At 38.5% G+C, this 26978-nt stretch overlaps 1 protein-coding gene and 1 long non-coding RNA gene across 2 annotated transcripts in view; one reads left to right on the plus strand and one right to left on the minus strand.

The window, feature by feature from the left end:
• The window catches only part of ATG10 (autophagy related 10), a 319260-nt gene extending 315150 nt beyond the window's left edge, over positions 1-4110 (minus strand). Inside the window, exon 1 of the mRNA XM_074200728.1 lies at positions 4069-4110. Coding sequence (XP_074056829.1) covers positions 4069-4089 — 21 coding nt within the window. The 5' untranslated portion in view covers positions 4090-4110. The remainder of the gene's footprint in view (positions 1-4068) is intronic.
• The window catches only part of LOC141497886 (uncharacterized), a 120619-nt gene that overhangs the window by 37539 nt on the left and 56102 nt on the right, over positions 1-26978 (plus strand). The window lies entirely within an intron of this gene.

Genomic DNA, 26978 nt, shown 5'->3' on the forward strand with positions numbered 1-26978 from the left:
TACAAATGAGAATTGAGGGGCAGCTAGGTGGCGCAATGGATAGAGCACCGGTCCTGGAGTCAGGAGTACCTGAGTTCAAATGCGACCTCAGACACTTAACCTAGCTATGTGGCCTTGGGCAAGCCACTTAACCCTATTTCCCTTGCTAAAAAAACTAAAAAAAAATGAGAATTGAGCAAGTGGAAGCCAATGACTCCACTAGACATCAAGACTCAATTTTTAAAAAGTCAAAGGAATGAAAAAAAGAAGAAAATAAGAAACATTTCATTTGGAAAAACATGAACAGGAAAATAGACCAAGGTAATAGAATTTAAGAGTTATTGGTCTACCAGAAAATGAGCTTACATATCATATTTCAGAAAATGATAAAGGAAAATTGTCCCACCTTTTAGATCCAGAGGGTAAAACTGAAATTGAAAGAATCTACCTATTGCCTTCTGAAAGAGAATTAAAAATAAAGACTCCCAGGAATATTATAACCAAACTTCAGAATTACTAAGTTAAGGAGAAAATATTACAAACAGCCAGAAAGAAAACATTCAATTATTGTAGAACCACAGTCAACTTCCACATTAAAGTAGTGGTAGGCTTGGGACATGATGTTCCAGAAGACAAAGAAGCCAGGATTACAACCAATAATCTAACCAGCAAAACTGAATATAATCCCTCAAGGGGGAAAAATGGATATTTAATGAAAAAAGATACTTTCAAGCATTCCTGATGAAAAGATCAGAGATAAATTTTTAGAAAAGTTGACACTCAGACAGAAAACCCTCAAAAAAAAAGCATAAAAAAGGTAAACACGAAAGAGTAATCATAAGAAACTCAACAAAGTTGAACTGTTTACATTCCTATGTGGGAAGAAACATGTAACTCCTAAAAACTTTCTTATTAATAGGACAATTAGGATTCTATACAAACAGGTTAGGTAGATGGTTCAATGGATAGTGCACTGCCCCTGGAATCAGGAGTACTTGCCACTTACTAGCTTTGTGATATTGGGCAAGTTATTTCACCTTGATTGTCTCCCATCCAGGGCCTTCTCCAGTCATCCTGATCCATATCTGGCCACTAGACCCAGATGACTCTGGAGGAGAAAGGTTGACTGGTGACTTAGCACAGCATCCCTCACTCAAATCCAATTCACCTACTTGTCATAACATCACCTCCCTGATGTCATGGTCTTCACGGTCTTCTTTGAGAATGAAGGATAAACATTATTATTACACAGACAGAGGGTACAGGTTTGAGTTAATTATGTTAAAATGATCTCAAAAGAAAAAGAGGGATGTGTTTTAAGAAGGGGAAGGGAGAAGTGGGAAATTTTTTCTTAAGAGGTACACAAGGAAGAACTTTTATAGGGGTGGGGAAATTGGGGGGTAGAGGGTGATGAGTAATGCTTAAACCACACTTTTTTTTTAGGTTGATTTTTTTTTTGCAAGGCAAATGGGGTTAAGTGGCTTGCCCAAGGCCACACAGCTAGGTAATTATTAAGTGTCTGAGACCAGATTTGAACCCAGGTACTCCTCACTCCAGGGCTGGTGCTTTATCCACTACGCCACCTAGCTGCCCCTTAAACCACACTCTTATCAGAATTGGTTCAATGAGGGACGAATATACAAATGCAGTCAGCTGGATATAGAAATCTAATGGAAATAGGAGGGGAAGGGGAAAAGAGATGGGGCAAAGGGGAATGATAAAAGGGAAGCTAGATTAAAGGAGACAGTGGTCCAAAGGAAAATACTTTTTGAGGAAAAACAGGACATAAAGGAAGAGTTAAGATAAAAGAAGAAAAAAGAATGAAAGACAATATACAGTAATCATAATTGGGAATGAGAATGGAAAGAGTTAACTCATAAAATGGAAGTAGATAGCACAACTAATTAGAAACTGGAAGAGCAGTTAGGTGACACAGTGGATAGAGCATTGGCCCTGGAGTCAGGAGGGCCTGAGCTCAAATTTGACCTCAGACAGTTAATAATTACCTAGTAGTATGACCTTGGGCAAGTCATTTAACCCCACTGCCTTGCAAAAAAAAATTAGAAACTAGAATCCAGCAATAAATTTTGTAAACAGAGACACTGAAATAGAAAGGCACACATAGAATTAAAATAAAGGACTGGAATTGATCCTTTTATGTTTCAAGTCGAAAAGGAAGGTTTAGCAATCATGTCAAAGTAAAAGCAAAAATGGACCTAATTCAGGAAAACTAAATTTTGTTAAAAGGTATCACAGAGAGTGAAGTAATATAAAAAAATGTATACTAAGTTTTTCATTTCTCAATGCTGGAGGGGACAAGGGAAAATAGGTAATTAATGAATTATTGAGAGAGTAGTGAACTGGTCCAGATTCATTCTGGAGAGTATTCTGTTCTCATTTGCTCTCAATCTGGAAATGAGAGGGCTACTGTATGGATAGTACTATAGATTAGAAACTAGTAATAGTAATGTTGTGATGATGACCAAATGTGAAACACTTAGCTATTCTGGTCAATACAATGATCCAAGACAATGCCAAAGGACTTATGATGAAAAAAAAGGTTATCCACCTCCAGAGAAAGAATTAATGGATTCTGAGTACAAATTGAAGCATAATTTTCTCACTCTTTTTTGGTGATATGGCTAATATGGAAATGTTTTGATTGATTTCACATGTATAATTGATATATAGCTTGCCTTCTTAAGAAAGGAGAGGGAGAAAATCTGGAACTCAAAATTTAAAACAAAAAAAATTGTTAAAATAAATAATCTTTTTTTTAGGTTTTTGCAAAGCAAATGGGGTTAAGTGATTTGCCCAAGGCTATACAGCTAGGTAATTATTAAGTGTCTGAGGCTGGATCTGAACTCAGGTCCTCCTGACTCCAGGGCTGGTGCTCTATCTACTGTGCCACCTCAGCTGCCCCTAAAATAAGTAATTTTTAAAAAAAATTTTAAAAAGAATTTGACATGTTTTGCCAGGAGGAAATTAGAGGAGACCAGAACAAAGAGTAATAGGTAAGGTTGTAAAAACAAGGTAATTTTAGGTCTAATGTCAGGAAAAATTTCCCAATAATTAAAAGTTGCCCAAAAATGGAAAGGGCTGCCTCAAAAGATGAGTTCCCTGCCTTTAGAATTTTCAAGAAAAACTAAAAAGATTACTTGCTGTGTATGGGTTGGACTATGTGGCTCCTCGGGTCTTTTCCAACTCTAAAATCACTTAATCTCTGTGAACTTGAACTATAAAGTGACTAGATGCCTTTCTAAGTCACATGAATCTATTCCATTTATGCATAAATTTTACCACCACCTCAAGGCAGTGCTTAGAGATACCCAAACTCAAAATGGTACCATGTTGCTCTCTATGAATGTATACGGACTTTGGTGTACACACTAAGAAAAGGTAAATAACCCTGGCACTTTCATGTCTCAAACTGGAGCCCTCCAAAAACTACTGGCAATCCTTTAGCCCTTTATCAGATTTTAACCATCAAAAAATAGGCAGATTCGGTGGCGCAGTGGAGGCAGGAGGACCTGAGTTCAGATCCGACCTCAGACACTTGATAATTACTTAACTGTGTGGCCTTGGGCAAGCCACTTAACCCCATTGCCTCGAAAAATCTCAAACAAAGAAGGGTAGGCAGGTTCTATTGCTGAGACTTCGGTGTTTCAGCCGTGCCACCTCTCCCCATCGTGCCGGGTGTGGTTCCACGGGCCCGGCGGGCCCTGGTCCAGGCTCCTGGGCTCCCGAGGCCGGACTTGCAGTTCCCGGTCCTCGACCAACCCAAAAGGTGCAAAAAAAAAAAAAGGCCACGGTCTGAGCATGCGCCGCGCCGCGCCCGCGGGGGCCCCGCCCGCGCCTCGCTGCCAGCACTGCGGACAGTGCCCGGCCCGGGCGGGGGCGGGGACAGGCAGCCCCTCCGGCGGCCTCCCTGCCCGCCCGCCGAGCCCAGGCTCGGGCCCAGACAGCCACGGGGCAGCCGGGGCCCTCCCTTCCCCCTCTCGCTTCCGGGGGCCCCGGGCGCCAGGACGGGGGGGGGGGGGGGGGGGGGGGGGGGTGGACCGACCGCCGGCGGGAAGGATGGATACTCACTCCGCTCCGCTCAGCCCGCATGCGTCGCCGAGGCGGGCGGCGGGCGGGGGCGGGGCGGCGCGGGGCGTGCCGGGGAGTGGGCGGGGCTGGGCCGCGCCGGCGCCCCTCCACCGCCCTTACACCAGGCCCGGGGACTGACAAGTCCCTAAGAGAGAGCCCCGCCCCTGCCCCGTGACCGCGGGCGGCCTCCCGAGGCTCCGCCTCCTGCCCAGGCTCCGCCTCCTGCCCAGGCTCCGCCTCCTGCCCAGGGCCTCCCGAGGCTCCGCCTCCTCCCGCCCCCACGCCGCCTCGGCCGGCCGTCATCGTGGGCGGGCGGATGCGGGGGAGGCTGACGTAAGCTTCCAGCGCGGAAGCGGGGCGGGGCCACCTCCCTCTGCTGGTGACGTCATCCGCCTCCGGAGTTTTCCACCCCTCCCCCTCCCCACCCTGCCCCCATCCTCCCGGGCACTCTGGAAGGGGAGGAAAAAAAGGGAAGGAGGCAGGAAGGCCGCCGGCCCGCAAGCCTGGGGGGAGCTCCGCTCGGGAGTGGGAGCGGGCACGGACAGGCCTCGGGCACAGTGTGGGGGGCACGGGGGCCTGCCAAGCACCCCGCCCATCCGGCCCGGCCCCTCGCCCCCATGCCCGCCGGAGAGAGAAGGGGGCGGGGAGAGATGGGGGGCTGGCACCCGGGCACCGTCCCGCCACCCCGGAGCTCCGGCCGGGAGCGCCGGGCACAAAAGGCTCCCACGTGGGAAGGAGGCGGAGGCCGCCCCGCCGCCCCGCCAGTGTTCACACCATCAGCTTCCCCATCGGCGTGCAGGATCCCGGAGGATTCTCACGCGGATCCCCTCACCAACATTAGCCAGCTTGGAGCCTGCGGGGATCTGATCGGGTCCCTCTTCTTCAGCTTTAGGGAATTTTATTTTAGATGAAAAGTTGTGAGTTCAGTCACAATCCCCTGGAGTTTCCGAATATTTAGACCGAGGTCAGGCTCTCTGCCTAACTTTTTTTATTTCTATCTATGCCTAGTTAACCCTGGCCTCTTTGTGGTTGAACAAAATTCAGTTTACTGGAAACATTTGGGTAATAAAATAGCAGATTATAATGACTTAAAATAAACAACCAACCAGGGATGAAGTTGGGGAAAGAGCTGACCTTTTCTTTTTTTCTTTGCTTTTTTTTGTGCATGAAACTGCAGATCTATTATATACAACTTGCTATTCCTTTTAAATAATTAAGTTATGATGTAACTTTCTTTGTTCTCACACCCCAAAAATGATTACCATCAGACACAAATATGAATATATAGACGTGTATATGGACATATTTGTTAAATCATTCTGTACATACTTCTAGTTATCAATTCTTTCTCTGGATGCAGAGCAACATCTTCCTTCATAGTTTCTTTGTGATTTATTTGCATATTTACGATAGTCAAAATGATTTAGTCCCTCAAAGTTGTTCTTAAATAATATTGCTGTTACTGTATACAATGTTCTCTTGGTTCTGCTCCACTTTTCATCATGTCATGCAACTCTTTCCATGTTTTTCTGAGATCATTGAATTCATCATTTCTTTTAGCTCAGTTGAATTCTGTCACAATCACATGTTCAGTCATTCCCCAATGGACAGACATCTCTGCAATTTCCAGTTCTTTGCCACCACAACAAGAGCTGCTGTAAATATTTCAAAGTGCATAGGTATTTTTCCATTTCCCCTAATCATCTTGGGAAACAAACCTAATAGTAGTACTACTGGGGTAGAGTATGGACAGTATAATAACCCTTTAGGCATAATTCCAGATTGCTTTCCCAAATAGTTGGATCAGTTCACAGTTCCACCAACAGTGGTCCCAGTTTTTTCACATCCTTCCAACATTTGCTGCTTTCCCATTCAATCATTTTAGTCAATCTGATCCAAAAATGTAAAATGATATCTCAAGATTGTTTTGATTTGCATTTCTCAAATCAATAATTTAGAGCATTTTTACACAACTATGAATTGTTTTGATTTCTTCATCAGAAAACTGCTTGTTCATATCCTTCGACCATTTATCCATTGGGGAATAATTCATATTCTTAGACTTCATCAAACTTCTTTATATATTTGGGATGAGACCCTTATCTGAGAAACTTTATAAAATTTCCCCCCAATTTCCTGCTTTCCTTCTTATCTTGGATACATTTATCTATGCAAAATATTTTTAAGTGAACATAATTAAAATTAGTCCTTTTATACTTCTCACTTTTTTGTTCATAAAGTGTCCACCTCTCCATAAATTTGATATGTAATATGTTCTATCTGACCTTTTCTTGAAGTCTCCCATCAGCCTGAGTATTCAGCTTGGCAGATGGCTGTAGAGTCAATGATATCCCCTACCACAACTCAGTCCTTCTTTACTCCTTAACTGGTTCTAGGATAGCTTCTTCCTTTTATACAAATTCTTAGAGCTATGACCTTTTTTATTTAAGGAGGTAAATAGGCCCAGTTCATACTCAGTTCTCATTGATTCAATTAAAAATATTCTTACCCAACAAAGGTAAATTACTTGTAAGAATTGAGAAAATCAAGAGACCTACCCTTATACTGTCCACCTGATAACTAAGAATCAACAGTGCTATCCTTATATATTCACACTCCAAGCACCTCAGACTTCCATAGGTTAAATAACTCAAAGATCACACATACTGGAACCAGCACCTAGTTCTGCTGACTCCAAGTTCAATTTTTTCCCCCATTAGGCTCCCATTAAAGAAATCTATCATTAGAGTATCTGGAGGTATTTAATGCTCAATAATTCACCTATTAAAAGAGAAGAAACTAAAAGGAATGAGTAACACAAAAGAAGGTCAAACCTCATTTCTGAACAAAAAATAGTTATTAGTGCTCAAAGGAAAGAGATTACAATAGGTATAGTTTAAACTTAAAAACTCTAAAGCAGTAATTGCAAGTATTGTACAACTAATGTTTACCCATCATTTCTACATACTCTGATAGCAATGGCTATTGAATGTCCAGTAATTCATTGCAAAGCTATTAAGCTTGGAGCTGAAAAGGTATGATTACAGTATATGCTATCATAATGGCAAAGCCAAGCTGCCAAAAACCACCAGAACATACACAATGATTAAGGAAAAGCATTTAATAGGCTGCAAAAATATCAAAAATGCTATAAAATTAATCTGACAAAAATCTGGCCTCATTCAGGACAAATACTGGGTCTTTCTGTAAGGAGTTCTTTCCGCTGGAAAAACCCATCACCTGGATAAAATTATTTTAATCACAATCATTGATCTCATTCACCAAAAGAAAAAAATCAACATATTCAAAATTTGAATTACTGAGTAACTGTTTATTTGACTGAGTACTCTAGAAATAACTGCTAACTAAATATAAGTTCTGTTATTTTTTTCTAGTTTCCCATTCTTTTTGTCTTTTCTTTCTCCTTTCCTCTTTACTCCTCCTTTTCTTCATCTTCCATGGCACTATTCTTTGAACCCAACCCTTCTTTATATCAGATTTATACTGACTTAAACTGAGAAAAGTTGAATACCATTTATTTTCAGTTGATAAGGGAACTGTGTACTAAGCCATCTTTCCTTAATTAGTATTCTAGTCCTAGTATTAAATTGGCTAAGTCAGAAATCTGGCCTTTGGGTAATAGGGTGATCTAGCTTGAATTTGAAAGGCCAGAGACCATGGGTTGTTAAGAAGCAAGAACTGGAAAGCAACATATAGTGATATGTATCCATGTAGGCCTAAATGGATGTGCAGAGATTGTTGGGAAAGGAGATTGCCTAAATCAATCAAAACATCCCTGAATAGGAACCATTGAACACAATTCTGGGGACCAGTATAGCATGCATACATGATGTCCATATCTTTGTATAAGTCATTGTTGGATCGGTTTGTGAAAGAGTTAAAGTCTTACAGACTTTAAAAATTACATTCTAAAAAAAAATACATTCTAGGGGCAGCTAGGTGGCAGAGTGGATAGAGCACCAAGCCCTGGAGTCAGGAGGATCTGAATTCAAATCCAGCCTCAGATTCTTCATATTTGCCTAGCTGTGTGACTTTGGGCAAGTCACTTAACCCCATTGCCTTAAATAAAAATTTAAAATAAAAAAAAAAATTCCAAGAAAGAACAAAAACTATTGATATGGCAATGAAGAAGAAAGATAATATATAAAGATCTTCACCTTTTCTTGACAGATTACTGCAACAGCCAGTCTTAATTAGACCTCTGAAATTCCATCTCTTCAATCTGTCCTCCATATTGTTGCCAAAACAATCTTTACAAAGCATAGTTCTGACATAAGGCACAAGTCTGAGGGTGTCACTATCCTGCTCAAAAAGCTTCAGGGAATCCCAATTACCTGTAGAATTAAATCTCAAATTTAAGCCTATCTTGAAGTCTTGCCAACCTTTACAAACTTAATGTATTTTACTTCCCTTCAAACAATCAAATGAGATATATTTGAAAAGCTTTTAGCACAGTGCCTGGTTCATAGTAGGCACTATATATAAATATTCCTTCTTTCTGTGCCCCCCCCCCATGCCCCCACTTTATTTACTCTATGCTCTGGACAAACCATCCTCCCCATTGTTTCTTGAAATCACCCATCCTGTGCCTTTGCTTGGGTTGAACTCTGTGCCTTGAAGAAAATTTCCTTTAATTCTGCCTTTTAGAATCAATCTTTCAAGGCTCAGTTGATCTGCCATCTCTTATGAGAAACCTTACCTGATGCTCCTGGTTGTTTGTGCTCTCCTCCCTCAAATCACCATGTATATACATTTATCAGTTTATATGAATGCTTCCCTCTTATTCAATAGAATGTAAATTCCTTGTAAGGATGGAAATTGCTTTTGTCTTGTCTGCATAAAGCACAGTATTTTATACCTAAAAAAATGCTTAATAAATTCTTGTTGGACGAGAAATTAATTAAAGTTATAATATCCATTGTGAAAGTTCAAGAGACATAATTTGAGTAATTATTCTTTTTATTTATAATACTAGCATTTTCTTAATAAAAGAGGTCTGTGGCACTCTTGAATGCCAAAGACAATCGTAGCATGGCTTATGTGCCCTAGGAAAAATAGGTGTTACAGAAGGTGACAATCAACTCTGGTTGGTTAACAATTAATGAGAAAATGAATATTACAGTGAGGGGCTGGACCTAATTCTAAAGGACATTGATTGTCATTTACTTCTAAATTTCCCAACCTTGGGCAATCTTTTCAAAGAATTTTTCCCTACCCAAACTTGTATAAAGGGCAATAGGCTTTCCCACCTTATAATAAATTTCTTGTAAAGTTAGGATTAATTAAGGAGAAAATTGTCAGCCTTCAGAGACTGAGATTTTGAAATGAGAACCTTAGAAAAAGGGGGAAACTCTAGATCTCTCCAGTTCATTGATGATTAACAATCATTCTTCACCATGAATCACATGGAAGTTTAAATTCAAAAAGACTGTTAAAAAATGATAGCTAGCATATATATATATATATATACTCATCTACATGTATGTAAATATATAGATGTATAAATATAGCCTTGTGATGATTATGATGATTTTGTACTTCCTTCTTGAAGAAGACCATGACATCTGGAAGGTGAGGTCTTGTGCTAAGTCACAGTTTCACTTTCTCCTCAGGAGTTATCTGGGAAGAGTGATCAGATATGAATCCAGATAACTGGTAATGGTCTTGGACATGAGGCAGCCAGGGTTAAGTGACTTGTAAGTGAATAATGTCAAATCTGCACTCAGGTCCTCCTGAGTCTCAGGCTGGTGCTCTGTCCATTTCACTACCTAGCTGCCCCTAAATGCACCTATATACATACACAAACATTCATACTTATGCACATATATGCCTGACATTTCCAAAATACTTTATCTTATTTCGTTTGGTCCTCACAATAACCCTGTAAAGAGGTAGATGCTCAATTATACTAATGTGTTGAAGTAATGGGCCCAGTATCACACTGCTAATTAGTCTCTGAGCCAGGATTCAAACTCACATTTTTCCAATTCCAAATCCAACAACACTCTATTGTGCCAACTACTTGTCATAAAATTTTTCTCAAACTTTTAGAAATGCTATTATTGGATAGATGTTTCCTCTAATAGAGCATTTAGAGGGCTCTACCATCGGTAGAGTGGACCTCTCAGGACACCTATCCAAGATTCAAAATGCTCTTTGGGTCCACAACTCTTTTGAGACTCTTTCAAAACATGTTTATCTTTAGAGGTCAGCCAGGGCACACAATTAGTTAAAAAAGCAAAGGAATTTAGTGGTAAGAAAAGGAACAACAAAGCATTTCCCTTATAAATCTAGGGCATACTTTACTATAAATAAACAAATACCCAGGGGAAGAATGGACAAAATGGAGGTGTAAACCTTAAAAATCTAGGGTTAAAAGAAAATGACGGAAAATATAGGTTAGACATGAAATTTTATTCACTAAGATTTACTGTGAACTTTCTCAGAGGGAACAAACATGGAGAGACAGGTATGGACAGAACTCATACAGGGAACCTATCAAGCCCAGGGCTGCTGAAGGATGTTTGACTTCCAGTGAGGTCAGAGACTCCTCAGTAACTTATAGTAAATATTACACATAAGTCTTCATTTAATAACCATATTACTCTGAAATCCATCCAATTCCCCAGTTTGTCATCTCAGTTTTTATTTTTCATCTCCAGTTGGCAAAAGAAATCGAAGGCCAGCAGATGACCCAGAGCCTATGACCAAATACTTAGCCCAAATGTTACAATAAAGTACTGTAAACACCCTGGAAAAGAAAAACAAAAAATTCAGACTTCTCTGGTGCAAAGGGAGGGTCAAAAAAAGTTTCCAAATCTAGAAGGCACCCCCTAACCCCCAAAATGTGTAAGAGATAATAGTAAAGGTATTTAAGAATAACAAGATCACTCCTAGCCCCCAGGGCATTTGCTAATTAACCAATTTAAAAAGAACCCTTAACTTTGTTTACAGGTAAACAAAACCAGCTTGGGCTGGGTCCCTCCTCTGGGTAGGACTCCTGGGGTCTGACTTGATCTCCAAGGAGAACACTAATAGGGAGGTGGTCCCAATTGAGGTGTTTCTGCTTTTTCTGGCCAAAATTACTAGAGGTAGCAGAGGTTCAAAAAACAATTAGCATTCCTTAACTGCCCTAGAAGAAGGTCCTAAGCCACTATTTGCCACCTCACTTTCCCCAGAAGTAAAATAATACTGTCATCTGGAGATTACTGCCAGTTTTTCCACAAGGAAATAGTTGGAAGGATCTTAGGTAAGACTTAGCCTACTTCCTCATTAAGATGTCTGCTCTTTGGGATTGTCTTACCTTTGCCAGGAAGGGCCCTCTCTAGTTGTCTGGATCCAGATCTGGCCATTGAACCAAGATGGCTCTGGAGGAGGGAAGGGAAGAGAAGAGAGGAGAGGAGAGGGGAGGGGAGGAGAGAAGGGAAGGTCCTCCAAATTATAACTAGACAGTACCATCTGCCTTATCCTTGAACAGTGACTTCCAAAGGCTGCCAATACTCTGGCAATACTCTCTTCCCTCCCCTGTAGTTACTTCTTGATAAAAATAAATCAACTCTACACTATCTTCTTCCCTCAAGTACCCTGCTCTCTTTATCCTATAAAAGATTTGCACATGTTGTTGAACAAAGTTGGAGAAAAAAATGAAACTATGCTGCCTGAGTCCACTACAAATTTACATTACATTTGGGCCCTCACTGTAGTAAGGCAATCTTTTTAAACTTCACTAATCATTTCATTATCTAACTGACCGCAGTGATTTTGCTCTCAATCCATTATACCACATTGCCTTTTTATGCCTTGTTATCCAGAAGTTTAGGGTTTAGAAGTAGAAGGGATCTTAGAGATCATCTAATCCAATCTTTCAATTTATGGATTAAGAAATTTAAATTCAGAGAAGTATGACTTACAAGAACAAGCCAAATAGGTTATTTCCATAACCTCAGTTCTAATACTCTTTCCTGGAACAGAGAAATAAAGGAAAATATATTACCAAAGAAGAATACCATTGGAAACAAAAGTGGTTACCTAATTCAGTTAGAACTATGTTAAATGTCCTAGAGAAGGTCCCCAGCAAAGGGACACCTCCTCCATGGAAAGGAATCCCAGTGGGGGTAGGGATAGAGATAAAAGTCTCACCAAACTAGAAAGTGGGGTAGAGTTTTGGATTAGCCACACTGAAAGGCAGAACTTCCATCAGGGAAACTATCCACTGAAGCAATATGAAAAACATATACTGATTACAAAATATGAGCAATGAAAATAACCACACTTGAATTACATGATACAGAGGATGAATGAAGGTTAAAACTCTCCCTCTTCTCTCTCTCTCTCTCTCTCTGTCTCTCTCTCTCTGTCTCTCTCTTTCTCTCTCTCTCTCTCCCTTTCCCTTCCTGTTTTATGCACCAAAAAAACCTGTATCCATGACAACTCCTTTTGAGCAATTCTTTAGGTATATCTTGGTCAGAGGTCATGCAACTACTGGCAGTCAATAGTTATAAGTTCCTGGCAAAGCATCTTACCCACATCTATATAGGGTAATCACAATATTTTCTATGTAGTTCTTTTATTCAGTCTGTACCATTTCCTAATTTAACTAGGAGTCTTAGTTACATCCAGCAAAGGAAGAAAGTTGACCATGAGGAACTTCTCCAAAAATTCTCATGTTAAATTTTGTTATATTATGTTATATAATATTATTTTCTAGTTATTCATAACAAAAAATCATTTCAGAAAACAATATATAAACTAACCAGATAAATGACCAAACATAAAACAGTGCATCAATAGCATATTTAAATGAATATGCAGAGATTTTTTTAAGATCATTAAAATTAATTTTCCAATTGTTTGAATAGAATACAATTGGGGGCAAATGGAGAAGTAGATAACAGAAGAGCAGAAAATAGACAGTATTTGCTACAGAAGATCTCTATTCCTAGAGTACAATAATGTTTAAGCTCCAAATTGTGAAACGAAAAGTTGCTCTGAGCCTGTTCAGAGCTTCATTACAATTTATGGCTTGAACATAAGCTTTTCGGCCTTAGGAAAGGCTTTGGGAGCCCTGTCACCTTGGGCTCAGTTAAGGAGAAGGCTCAATTAATAAATACCAGGCTGAGAGGCAAGCTGACGACATCCTCTCAGATCTTCACACTAGGAAGACAAGCTAGGATTTCTTTTAGCCTTTGCTTGTTTGATGCCCTTCCCCCCTCTGCATTCCACTCCAAATGCAACACCAGTATCCTTTGCTTTCTAGAAAATTTTTCTGTAATATTTATAAAGTACATTTCTGACTGACATAATATAACATGGAAGATGCTTTCCACATCTCCACGCCCATTTCTTCTGCTCCCCCCCACCCCAGTTTCAGGAATCTTGTCCAGGAAAAAAAAATCTAATGGATCATGGACAAAAATGTTAAAACCCCCTTACAAAGATATTAAAAACACCCCCACCACAATACACCAAAATTGCCTGGTCAGTAAACAAATTGGAAATAAAGGACAAAAACAATTCCTCCTTGTTTCCTATATCCCATCTAAATGCCTCATCTCACTAAATTCTGTGGAAAAACAGCCCCATATAGATGTAGGTAAGATGCTTTGCTAGGGACTTATAACTATTGACCGCCAGTAGTTGCATGACCTCTGACCTAAATATACCTAAAGAATTGCTCAGAAGGAGTTGTCATGGATACAGGTTTTTTTAAGTGCATAAAACTGGAAGGGAAAGGGAGAGACAGAGAGAAGAGGGAAGGTTTTAACCTTCATTAATACTCTGCATCCCTGATTGTAGTAACTTCATAACATCCCTCCCCTCCCCACCCTCTCCTCAGCACCATCAATACCACTGGGAACCAACCTTAGATCCCTCTTCTTAGAGGAGTTGAGGAGATCATCCCTTATCACATGGAGTATCAGCTAGATCCTCTCTTTTTTTTGCTTGTCCTATCAAGTCCTTGCTCGGATGTGTAACCCGGGGTAAGTCATTTTAATCCTGTTTGCCTCAGTTCCACATCTCAAAAATGAACTGGAGATGGAAATGACAAACCACTCCTGTATCTTTGCCAAAAAAACCCCAAATGAGGTCATGAAAATTTAGGCACAACTGAAAAACAGCTAAACATACTGCCTTTTTTCCAAGGTAGCAACTTTATAAAGAATTTTCTAGCTTTCTTAAGTTCTCTGAAGTTTTCCTTTCCCACATCTTCCTTCTTACCCCTTTCCCAAAGTCCTTGATATGCTAATGGATACTCCATGCATGTTCCCTTCTCAAATTTATACCTTCAGGCCCATAAAGTGCTGATAGAAGTTTAACAATGGTCCTCAAAAGGTTTTACACACTTTTTAAAGTTTAATTTCATTATTAACATTTTATCCATCACTTTGTTATGTGTGTATATATATATATATATATATATATATATATATATATACAATTAACAAAAACAATTTATCAAGCCATGATTTGTGGTCTTCCAGTTACAGAAGTGTAAATGTTTTCACTCAACCTGTCTAATGTGAGTTGGCTTCAGGGTGCTGGAGCCAGAAAATCCAGTTATTAAATTTTCAGCACTGAGCATCTACATCTTGAAACTGACAAGCTCTATGCATCAGAACTTGATTTATTGTTTTCTTGATTGTTTAGACTTAAAGAGAGTAGTCAGATTATATTTACAAAATGGGTATTTTTTTAGGAGAGCCTATTGTTAAATATTTAACAATACACCACGGCCAAGGCTGTGCAAGGAGAAAAAAGTAACTAGATCCTTTATCTTCTCTTTTTTTGAGACTTCCCAACCCTGGCTAGATTCTTGATGTTAATAGTCTCTTCTACAGAGAATTTTTCCTCAACTTTGTAAGCAGAGTTCTTACAACTGCCATATTTGTGGCTAGGAGGTAATTGGAGAATTAATCCCTAGGTTACTTGTACTGATCCCTCTAAGTTAGAAACAAGGACAATGTGTTATAATTAAGGTAGATTCATGATGCCTGACATACTAGTCCTGCATAAGCCATACTGATCAACTCCAATGTTACCTTGCTATGTAGTCACTAGAATATTTTTCTGCCAAATCAACCCTTTTCCCAGTAGACTATAGCCATGACATCTTAACTCAGTGAAAGTCTTCCTTCAGAGTGTCATGCCCTTTCCTTTCCACTGAGATGTAGGTAATAACAATCAGTCAGTCAACAAGTATTTATTAAATGCCTGTGTCAAGTCCTGAAATAACTCAGACTCATAAGTGGAGGAATAAAGTGTCTGTAATGGAGATAACAGGGTAACTGATCTGCCACCTAGGTAGCTATCCTACCCTATGGAAAAGTTCCTTTAACATTTAGAAGAAAAGGGGGAGGACTGGTCATGAGATGCTAAATTCTCATCATCTTACTCATCATAAATCTCAATGAACAGGATAAGGACATTAAGAGCTGAAATCCAACTCAAACTAGTTTCCTTTACAAGGAAAGATGCAAGGGGACTTAGGGTATGCTTCAATTCAAGCTAACTGACCACAAATATCTTAGGAGAAATAAAGAACATTACTAGAATTATTAAAAGGAAGTGGCAGATAATAGGTAATATATTTGATATTAATAATTTTTATGTTAAATGGTGAGGATATATAAGAACAAAGGACAAAACAATCCCTACTTGCAAGGAGCCTGAATTCTAATGCAGGAGACAAATCCATATAAAAATATAAAAAGCACAAATATTAAATTAATAATTACAAATTCATAGTTAAATAAAAGGCACTATGCCAATTCAGTTAAGTCACTCAGTTTTTTCTCAATATTCTTATTTTTAAATTAATTTTTTTCCTAATTAACTAGCATTTTTTCTCTGTTTCACCTTTACTCATAATGGAAAAACAAAAACAGAATTCTTGAAATAAATATGCAGGGCCAACTAGAACAAATTCCTGCATTGGCCATGTCTAAAATTCTTAACATTTCTCTATATATCTCCCTACAACTGAAATTAGGTGTTCTTCATTTCTGTATCAATCCCTTGTACAGCTAGATGGAGTGCTGGCCTTGGAGTCAGGAGGACTGGAGTTTGAATGTGAACTCATTCACTTGAAACTTACTGCTGTGTGACCTTGGGCAAGTCACTTAACCTTGATTGCCTCACATCCAGGGCCATCTCCAGTCTTCCTGATTCATCTGGTCACAGGACCCAGATGGCTCTGAAGGATTAAGTGAGGCTGATATCTTAGCACTCAATTCAAATCACGTGCTTGTCATGGTATCACCTCCCTTATGTCATGATCTTCTTCAGGAACAAAGGACAAACATCATAACAGCCTTGCTTCACTTAAATCCAATTCATTTTCAAGTGAGGACAACACCCTCCTGATGTCATTGTTCCTCTTCAATAATGTCAGAGGATCAATAACCAAGGCAGCAACTACAGCAACAACACTTCTATGAAGAAGAACCATATTTTCCCCTTAAATGAAGGGCTCTATATACAAGAAGGAAATCATTCATGTTTGTTTGGGGGTTGAGTTGGAATTTTTTGTATGTTTGGAGGAGTAGGGAAGGGTATGAACCTATGAGTTTATAAGTGTTGGAACTCCCATTGTGGAAACACCTTTCATTGAAGCAGATCCTTAACTTCTCTACAATTTGTAGAATTATATGAGGGACACTGAGAGGTTAAGTAATCAGTTCACAGTCATACAGGCAATATAGAAGAACCCTGTTTTATGAATTTAGTTCATTCAGAGATTCTATCCTTCATGTGATTTGTTCATATTGCAAAGCATATTTTCCCACAGGAAATAATGTAAAGTCAGTACCACATTCCCAAAAATATTCATATAAAAATAATTACTTATAATCTTAAGTAAGTTTTTTTGTCCCTAAAGCACATGAAATACAATAGCAATATTAGCATACAGTATAAATTGAAAATAAAACAAATTAACCTGCACTTTACCTTTGAGAAGACTCATGGTTGGCATGAGGGAGACAAGAGGGAAGAGGAGGAAGGGTTATTACTTGGAAGAAGAATCTCCTTCCATGAGAACATCTGAGATTTCAACATAGGGAGTGTTCTATCTTATGCTACTATCACTAAAAGTAAGACTAACACTACTGCCTTCACTTATTTTTCGTTTTTTAGAATCACTTTTATGTTTTGACTCACTGATTTTTTTTCTTTACATTCCTTTCTGAGTGAATTGGAGGGAGGAGGTATTTGAAACAGGTAGACTAATTAGGAGGTTATGCAAAATCCAAGTAGGAGTAATGAGAGCATGAGCAAAGGTGATGATTGTGAATAATGAGAAGGGGCTGTCCATGGAGAGAGAGAGAGAGAATTGAAGTAGAAATGGACAATGAGTGTTGAGTGAGGTTCCTTTGTTTGACATATGAAAGCAAAAAAAATTTTTTGTCCTAATTGAGTGTCATCCCTTCAAGAGCCATTCAAGTCCAAAGATGATGTTCCTACTACAAAATTTTGTTCCTCCTGGAAGACAAATTGTGTGAAAAATTTTTTCTCTTCCAGCAAAGTATATGTAAACCATAGACTGATAAATTGAGGTTCTACTGTATTTGGTCAATTGCCATTAGCAGAATTCAAATTTTTGACATAAAGACCAGATCTCTGTCCACTATATCATGTTGCCTGTGATATTCAATTTAATTGGCATCTTATGGTTATGGTATCAATAAATTTGAATGATCTCTCTCCATCTGTAAATCTCTGGGAACAGCCTGTTGTATATCCAGGTTAGAGAAGTAACCAAACTGTCATATCCCCCCCCCAAATTCTTGAATATCTCTATCCCAATGTTATTTAATTTAACTTTTATAGAAATTGTGACCAAAGGAAAAATCATAATATGTTAAAAAATAGTTTGGGGGGGACAGCTAGGTGGTGCAGTGGATAGAGCACTGACCCTGGAGTCAGGTGTACCTGCGTTCAAATCTGGCCTCAGACGCTTAATAATTACCTAGCTGTGTGGCCTTGGGCAGGCCACTTAACCCCACTGCCTTGCAAAAACAAAACAAAACAAAACAAAAAAAACTAAAAAAAAAATAGTTTGGGGTTGACATTCTACCTTATACAATAGAACAATAGTCACTTAATAATTATTGAATTCCTCCAAGTGTTCTATAATAATCAAAGAGGAACTTAAATGCTTTAAAAAAGGTAGAAGAGGGCTCTGCCTCCAGATGGTTTATAACCCAGTCATTTCCCCTACTATCAAATGCCAAGATCTTAACTAGATCAGATGCAATCTGATCTAAATTTGTTTTCTACTCTTAATCCCTTTATCCCAAACCTTTTTTTTTAGCATTTTCTTAAAAGAAATAGTCTAGAAAAGACAAAAGACCTAGAATCCATTTGGACTTTCACAAATTGTATCTGCTTTGGTCCCTGGTCCCTGATCCCTAGATCTAGATTACAGACTTCAAGTTTCAGGATAATATAGCCTAGAACATGAGCAATGAGAATAACTTCATTTGAGGAAATAAGTATTCTTTTATTGTCTCTAATAAGTCAGTGTAACCAAGTGAGATAGTTAGGATTCCTGCTCTGAAAAAATTATTTCCAGGCAGACAATAATCTAGAAAACTAAGGGATAAACTAATCTCTAGTTGTATAATTTCTAAACAATACTGTTGCCCAAAACACTTCCTATTATGATCCCTATCCAAGGATCATATCCACTGTTCAGAATCCAGCCCCTGGGGACCAAACAAAAAATAAAAAAGAAGAAGAAAATCTAATGCTTTTTTTCTACAACCCTTCAAATACTTGAAAAAAGCCATCATGTCCCTTTTCTAAGTCTCTTCCTATCCTGGATAAACAAAGTAGGTTCTTCAGCTGGACTATATGTAACATGTCTTGGTCTTTCACCATCTTGATTGATTCACTGCAGATGTGACTTGACCAGGGTACAGAGGAACTAACTATCCACTTCCTGGATATTGCTGCTCTCTTAAAAGTCACACCTTACTTTCTATGTTATCTCATTTTGTTTGTTTTCATTATGCCTAAAAAACCCAAACTGTTAAAAAAATAAAGATCTAGTCATATGTTTTTCATATTGTACTTATGAAATTTATTTTTTAACCCAAGAGTAAACCATTTACCTCAATTAGCCTTAATCTTATTAGATATGGTCCAGTATTAAAACTTTTCAAAATCCTGGTGCATGGGGCCACTAGATGGTGCAGTGGATAGAGCACCAGGCCAGGAGTCAGGAGTATCTGAATTCAAATCTAACCTCAGACACTTAATTACCTAGCTGTGTGAGGCCTTGGGCAAGCCATTTAACCCAATGCTTTGCAAAAAAAAAAAAAATCCTGGTGTTTCCTGACTGTTATATGGACAAAGAAATCCAAGCAACTCTAGGTGGAGTGAAAGGTATTTTTTCACCATGATGCTGTAGGTTCAATATATATACTCCAAGAAGAAAACAAAGAGCTGAAAAGAAAATGGATGAAGGGGAAAATGTAGTACTGGTTGAGTAGTAGAAGCACTTTGCTGGCCAAAGATTTCCTCAGTGAAACCAGATACAGTGCAGTTATTTAAAAGTTCAGAATCAAGACCTAAGAGATTGAGATGCAGATTGGATGTCAAATTAGAGAAGCAAGTAGATTCCAGAGGAAAGTCAGCAAGTAGCTAGTCACAAACTTAACCCTTCCCTAAGACTCAGCACCATTTGTGAGAGAGATGCCATCAGATGCTGCTGTGATTTTGTGGGATCTGTAAACTATACAATTGGAAAGAGCATTGGGTTTGGCAGAGGGGATTATACCTAACATCATTCCTTTATTAATTAGGAGTTAGATACAAGGTTGTTGGGGGGGGGCAGGTTTCTTCCATTCTGTGCCTTTTAATAAATCTTTCCATGGTAATGCCTTTGTTACCTTGGTGACTTAGAGGAGAACTGAATTCCCCTAAGGGAGAGCTAGAAATGAATCAATTCTAGGTGTTCCCAGGAAGATTTCTGGTAGGAGGCAAAATGAACCATTGAGTCATTACTAAAAAGCCTTCAAAATGATTCTGATCTAAATATTGGAAGGTCTGTGGGAAGTCAGACATACTAATTCACTGTTGAGAGAGTTCTGAAAAACAAGTTAAGCCTAAAAAATAGACTAAGTTGCAGAGGTGATAAAGGGCTATAACTCTTGCCATTACTAGTATTCTCTAAATAATCCTTAATTGAATTGAAATCATCTAATGCAAGGTTTTAAAAACTTTTTGAAGTCATGAAACCTTTACATTTTTTAAAAAGGAATAAAAAACTTTTGATTAAGCAATCTATTTTAATAACAATGTGTGACTATAAAAGAACTAATTGTTGTGTCCTTACTTTAATCTCATATAAAGCAAATGGTAATAAAATAAAATTTGTGTCCCCTTGTAGCTAATGATTAAGTAGAATTTTGGTTCTAAAGTAATGAGGAAGAAAAGAAAGATAATGTAATAAAAATATAACATCAAATAATATAATAAAAAAAAGAGCATCAAAGTTAGAAGACCTAGCTTAAAGTTCTTGCTCTGCCAATAACCTTGGATAAGTCTTTCAATCCTTCCAGTTCTCTATTTTTGCATCTGTTCTTAAAAACAAAGGGTGGGGGCCTCAGACTAGATGACATCTAAGGTCCCTTTTCTATCTAGTATTATATGACATGATGAAGGTAGTTATGAGGAGTACAACAAAGTACTTGGAATCTAAAAACTCCCTAATGTGTTTAATTTTAGTATGTTACCCAGAGGGTACACTATTTCAAATCAGAAGGCATAATCACATAGGATAGTAAAATAAATGGCTATACATATTCCCCTTTTCTTCTTTTATACACAGTTTGACACTCATAGAGAATACATGTAATAATAATTATAGTAATAACAAACTTATCTAGAGCACCTATTATGGACCAGGCTCTGTGCTAAACCCTTTGCAAATATTATCTCATTTGATCCTCAAAACAAACCCTGGGATGTCAGTGTTCTAATTATCCTTATTTTCCAATTGAGAAACAGACCTAGATTAAATAGCAATTTAATAAGTATCTGAGCTTGAATTCAGGTCTTCCTGACACCAGGTTCAATATGCCCCTTCTATAGTTAATATTTTATATGACCAAAGAACATGGGTGAGTTCAAATATAGGGAATGTGTCATTTCTGCCAGAGAACACATATGAAGGGGTAAATACATATGAAATACATATGACTTTAAGGCAGCTTATGCTTCTAAAGATGCAGTCATTGATTCCCTCTGCTGATGTCCTTAGTTGGGATGCTTTCTTCTTTGAGCTAGATTCTCTGCCAGGGGAAGAGATAGTTGGGATGCTTTCTTCTTTGAGCTAGATTCTCTGCTGGGGGAAGAGATATCAAATTTATGTTTTTCATTGCCCCTTCCAAGCCATTCCTTTGTCTTCATCACTCACCTTTGATGTCCATCCCTGTATATCCCCTGTTCTGACCTTTGTTCCAAATTACTTATTTCCAATTCATTTTAATTCCTCTTCCACCAGAGACAAATTGATAGCATAAGGGATGAAGTATTGGATCTGGAGTTAGGCAATCTGAGTTTGAATCTGGTCTCACACGTAACACCTGTGTGACCCTGGGCAAATCACATAATCTATGTCTGGTTCAGTTTCCCTAACTACAAAATGGCACCTCTTTTATAGGGTTATTGTGAGGATTAAATGAGATAATATTATAAAAATATTTAGCACAATGTCAAACTCAGTTCATGCTATATAAATGCTTAGTCTCTTTCTCTTACCTGATTCACCATCCCACTCACTATAGGAGCTATTCTAAACATTTTATCCTTCCTTAAAGCCATGGCTCATCCCTCTCCCCTCTCTAGGCTTTTATGGTACTACTCTCTCCTGGTCCTCTGACCATTCCATTCCATTCCATTTCATTCCGTTCCATTCCATTCCATTCCATTCCATTCCATTCCATTCCATTCCATTCCATTCCATTCCATTCCATTCCATTCCATTTCATTTGTTTTTTCCTGGATCTTCATCTAGATGAAACCTACCAATAGTGTGGGTCCCTCAAGGCTTTGCCTTGGTCTATCTTCTGTGTTTTCTCTCTGTTTGTCTCTGTTTTTCTCTCTTCCCTATTTTACTCTGTAATCCCATCAGCTACAATGAGTTCAATTGTCTATATACAGAAGCTTCTTAGACCTTTTTTTCAACCCAGACCTCTTCCTGATCTCTAGTCTAGCACTGCCTTGTGGACATCTCAAACCTGATGCCCCATAGACACCCGAAACTCAGTGTGCCTAAGACAGAACTCATGATCATTTCCCCCAAACCTCTATTCTTCTCAACTCCCCCATTACTTCTTAAAAAGAAGTTTTAATTGATGTCTTTTATTTCTTGCATCATCGTTTTCATTTTCCCCAACATCCTTCCACATCTTCTAGAGAGTCATTTCATATTACAAATACTATTTTTTAAAGAAGAAAAAAATCATAGAATTAATCAACCAATAGATTGAAGGAATCAAAAAACATGTATAATGGGGAGAAGCTGTGGACCTCTCCCCTTCTTGAAGGGAGAAGTTGAGAATGTTTTCTTATATCTTCTCAATTTAGTTATACTTGATCTTTATAATTTTGTTAAATTCACTTTCTTTCCACTTACATTGTTGTAAATATGGAATATGTTATTTTCTTGGTTCTGCTTATTTCACTCAACATCAGTTTATATGGATTTTTCCATACTTCTCTGTTTTCATCACTTCCTTATCACTGTTGAGTACAACCATCTCCCTGGTCATCCAAGTTCAGTGTGATCCTCAATTCCTTTTGCATCACTGATCACATCCAATGTTGCTATATCAACCATTACATCTCATATATATATATATATATATATATATATATATATATGCATATATATATATCCCCTCTTCTCCATTCATAGCACCATGCTAGGTGAATTGCCTTGGAGTCAGGAGATCAGGAGTTCAAATCCATACTCATAAACTAGACACTTACTTCTGTGTGACCTTGGGCAAGTCACCTAAATCTGATTGATTTGCATCTAGGGCCATCTCCAGTTGTCCTGATTATAATCTGGATACTGGACCCAGCTGGCTCTGGAGGAGAAAGTGAGGCTGGTGACAGCACGGCATACCCTCACTCAAATACAATTCATTTCCTTGTCATGGCATCACCTCCCTGATGTCATGGTCTTCTTCTTCTTCATCATCATCATCATTATCATCATTACCACCTTGATATTGACTCTCATCCCCTCATACTTGGGCTTGACCTATTATAATAGCCTTTTTCTTCTTCTTCTTCTTCCTCTTCTTTTTGCAAGGCAATGGGGTTAAGTGGCTTGCCCAAGACCACACAGCTAGATAATTATTAAGCGTCTGAGACCGGATTTGAACTCAGATACTCCTGACTCCAGGGCTGGTGCTCTGTCCACTGTGCCACCTAGCTGCCCTTACAATAGCCTTCTAACTGCTTCAAGTCTATCCCGATTCCAATCCATCTTCATAGATGCTTCTAAGACACAGGTCTGAACACATCACTTTCCTGTTTATTGAGCTCTAGTGATTGTCTCTTATTATGTCTAAGATCAAATATAAAAATTCACTGTTTGTCTTTTAAAGTCCTTTACAATATAGTCCCTTCTTGATTTTCTAGTCTTCTTTTACTTTAAATCTCTCCATGAACTTACTCTATTTCAGGCAGCCTGGTCATCTTGCTCTTTCTAGTACAAGACACTGTATAGTTTATATCTATTCCTTTTCATTAGTTCTTCCCCATTTCTGCAATGCTCTCTCATTTTACTTCTATCTCCTATCAACTGTGGACTCTTTTAAGACTCATAACATACCTCACTTTTTTCAGGAGGCCTTTCCTGATGAGATTCTCCCCTTAACCCCATCCACTAATGCCTTCCCTCTGAGATGATCTTCATTTCCTCTGTATATATTGTGTATGAACAGTCATTGGCATGTTTTCTTCCCATTGGAATGTGAACTCCTTGAAGGCAGTGATAATGTTTTTGCATTTTATTATATTTCTAATGATTAGTACAATTCCCAGAATATACTTAGTACTTAATAAAGGTTTGTTAGTCTTTCTTTTCTTCTCTCTATTTTCCTATGGTCTTCATTGGTACATCAACACTTCCAAAAATGGAACTCAATCTTCCTTAAACCTACTCCTTCTCTGAGTTTTCCCCTTTCTATTAAAAGCATCACCATCATAATAATCCCTTATGTTCATAACTTCGTAGTCATCCTTGATCTTTCCCTTTCCCTCTTCCCATATACCCAATCAATTACCAATTTTTGTTGATTCTATTTCCATAAAATCTGTTACATCACCTTCTTTCCATTCACATGGTCACTAACCAAGTTTAAGCCCTCATCACCTCTTGCTGGGTTTAATGAATTGCTTCCTAATTAGTTTTTATGCTTCTGGACCCTCTGCCCTCCCTCCCCCACCAATCCATGCTCCACAGAGCTTCCAAAAATAGTTCTCTCTAAAGCACAGGTCTGATCATATGCTTCCCCCAATTCAGTATCTCCCTTTTGCCTCCAGGATAAAATAGAAATACCTCAGTCTGGTATTTCAAGTTCTCTACAATCTGGCTCCAACCTACCTTTCCATATGATACCTTATTTCATATTACTCCCTGTCACACACTGTATGTACCAGACCCACTGATATTCTAGTTAGTTCCCTGAAATGTAAGAGGTCTCTTGGAAGCACCCATGGTGCTTCACCATAGGTGCTTGGGGTTAGGCTCTACAACTTGCAGAAGTTTTGAAGGGAAAGGAGCAGGAATATGGAGAGAAAGCGACATTTGAAAAGTATGGTACAGAGAAGAAACAAGAGAGAGAAAGAGACAGAAAAGGAGATGGAGTAGGAAATGCAACATGATTGAAGTTGAAGGATTTTTCCTGTGTTGAAACTCATTCCTACAAGTGGGTTTGACCCTCTCATGTTCATTCCTTGAAATATTAAAGCAACTGACCTTTTGGACATTGAGACTTCTGCCCTCCAGCTCAAAAAGCAGCAGGTCTAAGCCCCTGAAACTTCATTATGTCTAAATTGAGAATCTACAGCATGGACACAATATTTCATAATTTTCTTGTTGAATATTTCAAATATTGAGATATTTGTGTCCATCATATCTTGAACCCAGATCTTGAACACAGGGTTTAAGTAGGAAAACAATATCATACTTGCCCTGTCAGAACTGTGTCAAAAAAAGGCAACATAGGAAGCTGGGACAAAATAATAATAACAACACTACTGTAAGATTTGCAAAGTATTTTTCAAATATTATCCTATTTTATCCTTACAAAAATCCTGGAAGATAGGCACTGTTACTATCCCCATTTTGCCGATGAGGAAATTAAGACAGGCACAGATTTCCTGCAGGTTTCACAGCTAGCTAAGTGTGTTAAGTCAAATTTGAGACTTCCAGAACTCTATCCACTATACTACCTAAATGAACATCCTCCTAGAATTGGAAAGTGGGAGAAACTGTCTCAGACTTGCAGAATCGCAGAATTTGAGATGTCGAAGGGATCTCAATGGCCAGTCTAAATCTCCAAAAAATCCTCACTTTGATCTGTTCGATAATTGGTCATCTAAGTTCTGTTTGAAAGCAACCACCTCTCTGGGTAGACTATTCTAGTTTTAGATGGTTCTAATCCTTAGAAACTTTTTAGTGACATCAGGAAAAATTTCCTAGCCCCAAGTAGAGAAAGAGTATTCTCTACTTGATTTTGATTTCATGTTATTTACCTTGATTTCTATTTTGCAATTGTCTTTTTGCTTTACTATGTTGTTATCCAGTTGTTTCAAGCTAGTTCAAAGAGATCCAGTAGAAAAGAACTGCCAAGCAATGATTTTGGATAGTTGATGGACTCAAACTGGTTCCAGGCAACTGAATGTGTTGGGTATCAGATCAACATTTCATCTCTAGATTCTTGGAATGCCCTTCAACCTCACCTCAGGGTCCACCTTCAATAAAGAAACTCTCAAACCTCCCATTTTTACTACTCTGATCACACATGCTCAAATTACCTGGTATTTACTTATTGTGAACCATAGGCACATAACTAGAACTGCCTCTGGAAAGTATAAGCTACTTGAGTACACAAACTGTTTTAATTCAGATTTTGTATTCTCAACAACTACCAGAGTCCTTCACATATTTGCTGACTTGAAGTAAATTGAGTTCAGTCTCCTCCTATACATCTGATTATCTGATTCAAATCCAAAGCATCCTTTCAAATTAGAGGCAACTCCATGATGATGTAAATCCCAATAAAATCATCCTCATGTGCTGTAAAAAAAAAGATGATAGTTTTTTTCTTACCCTTTTATTCTTGATCTGTAGTGAGAAAATACAAGTAGGATCTGGGTACATGATGATAGAAAATTTTTTATGTTACTTTTCCCCTTATTTTTGTGGTCCTTTAAATAATTCAAGGGCTAGAATCTAGATCCAGGACAAAAGTAAATGGTGATATCTTTTTACTCCTAGAAGAATTTCCCTTCACTTCAAAAACAGGAGTGAATGAGGGAAGAATTTAAGAATGGTCTCAAAAAACTGGGATTAAAAATCTAGAACTAGAAAAGCTTTTGAAGACAACTCTTTGCAGGCAGAGGGAAGTCTTCAAAGCTACCAGTGGCAGCTTCTGGGATATTGTAGTACTGCAAAAATGTATTTTTCTTTTACCCAAGAAAGGACTAAGACAAACAGGCTCTATAAGTCAGTCTCTTCTTGGGGAATGCATATGGCAGAAGCATGGAAGAGTAGTTGTAGCAAAAGGAGCAGTGGTGACTACACAATTTTGAGTGAATAAGGGGATGAGATGGTTATTGTTGGTCAAGGAGACTACAGATTG

The sequence above is a fragment of the Macrotis lagotis genome, chromosome X (assembly GCF_037893015.1).
Source record: "Macrotis lagotis isolate mMagLag1 chromosome X, bilby.v1.9.chrom.fasta, whole genome shotgun sequence".
Classification (NCBI taxonomy): domain Eukaryota; kingdom Metazoa; phylum Chordata; class Mammalia; order Peramelemorphia; family Peramelidae; genus Macrotis; species Macrotis lagotis.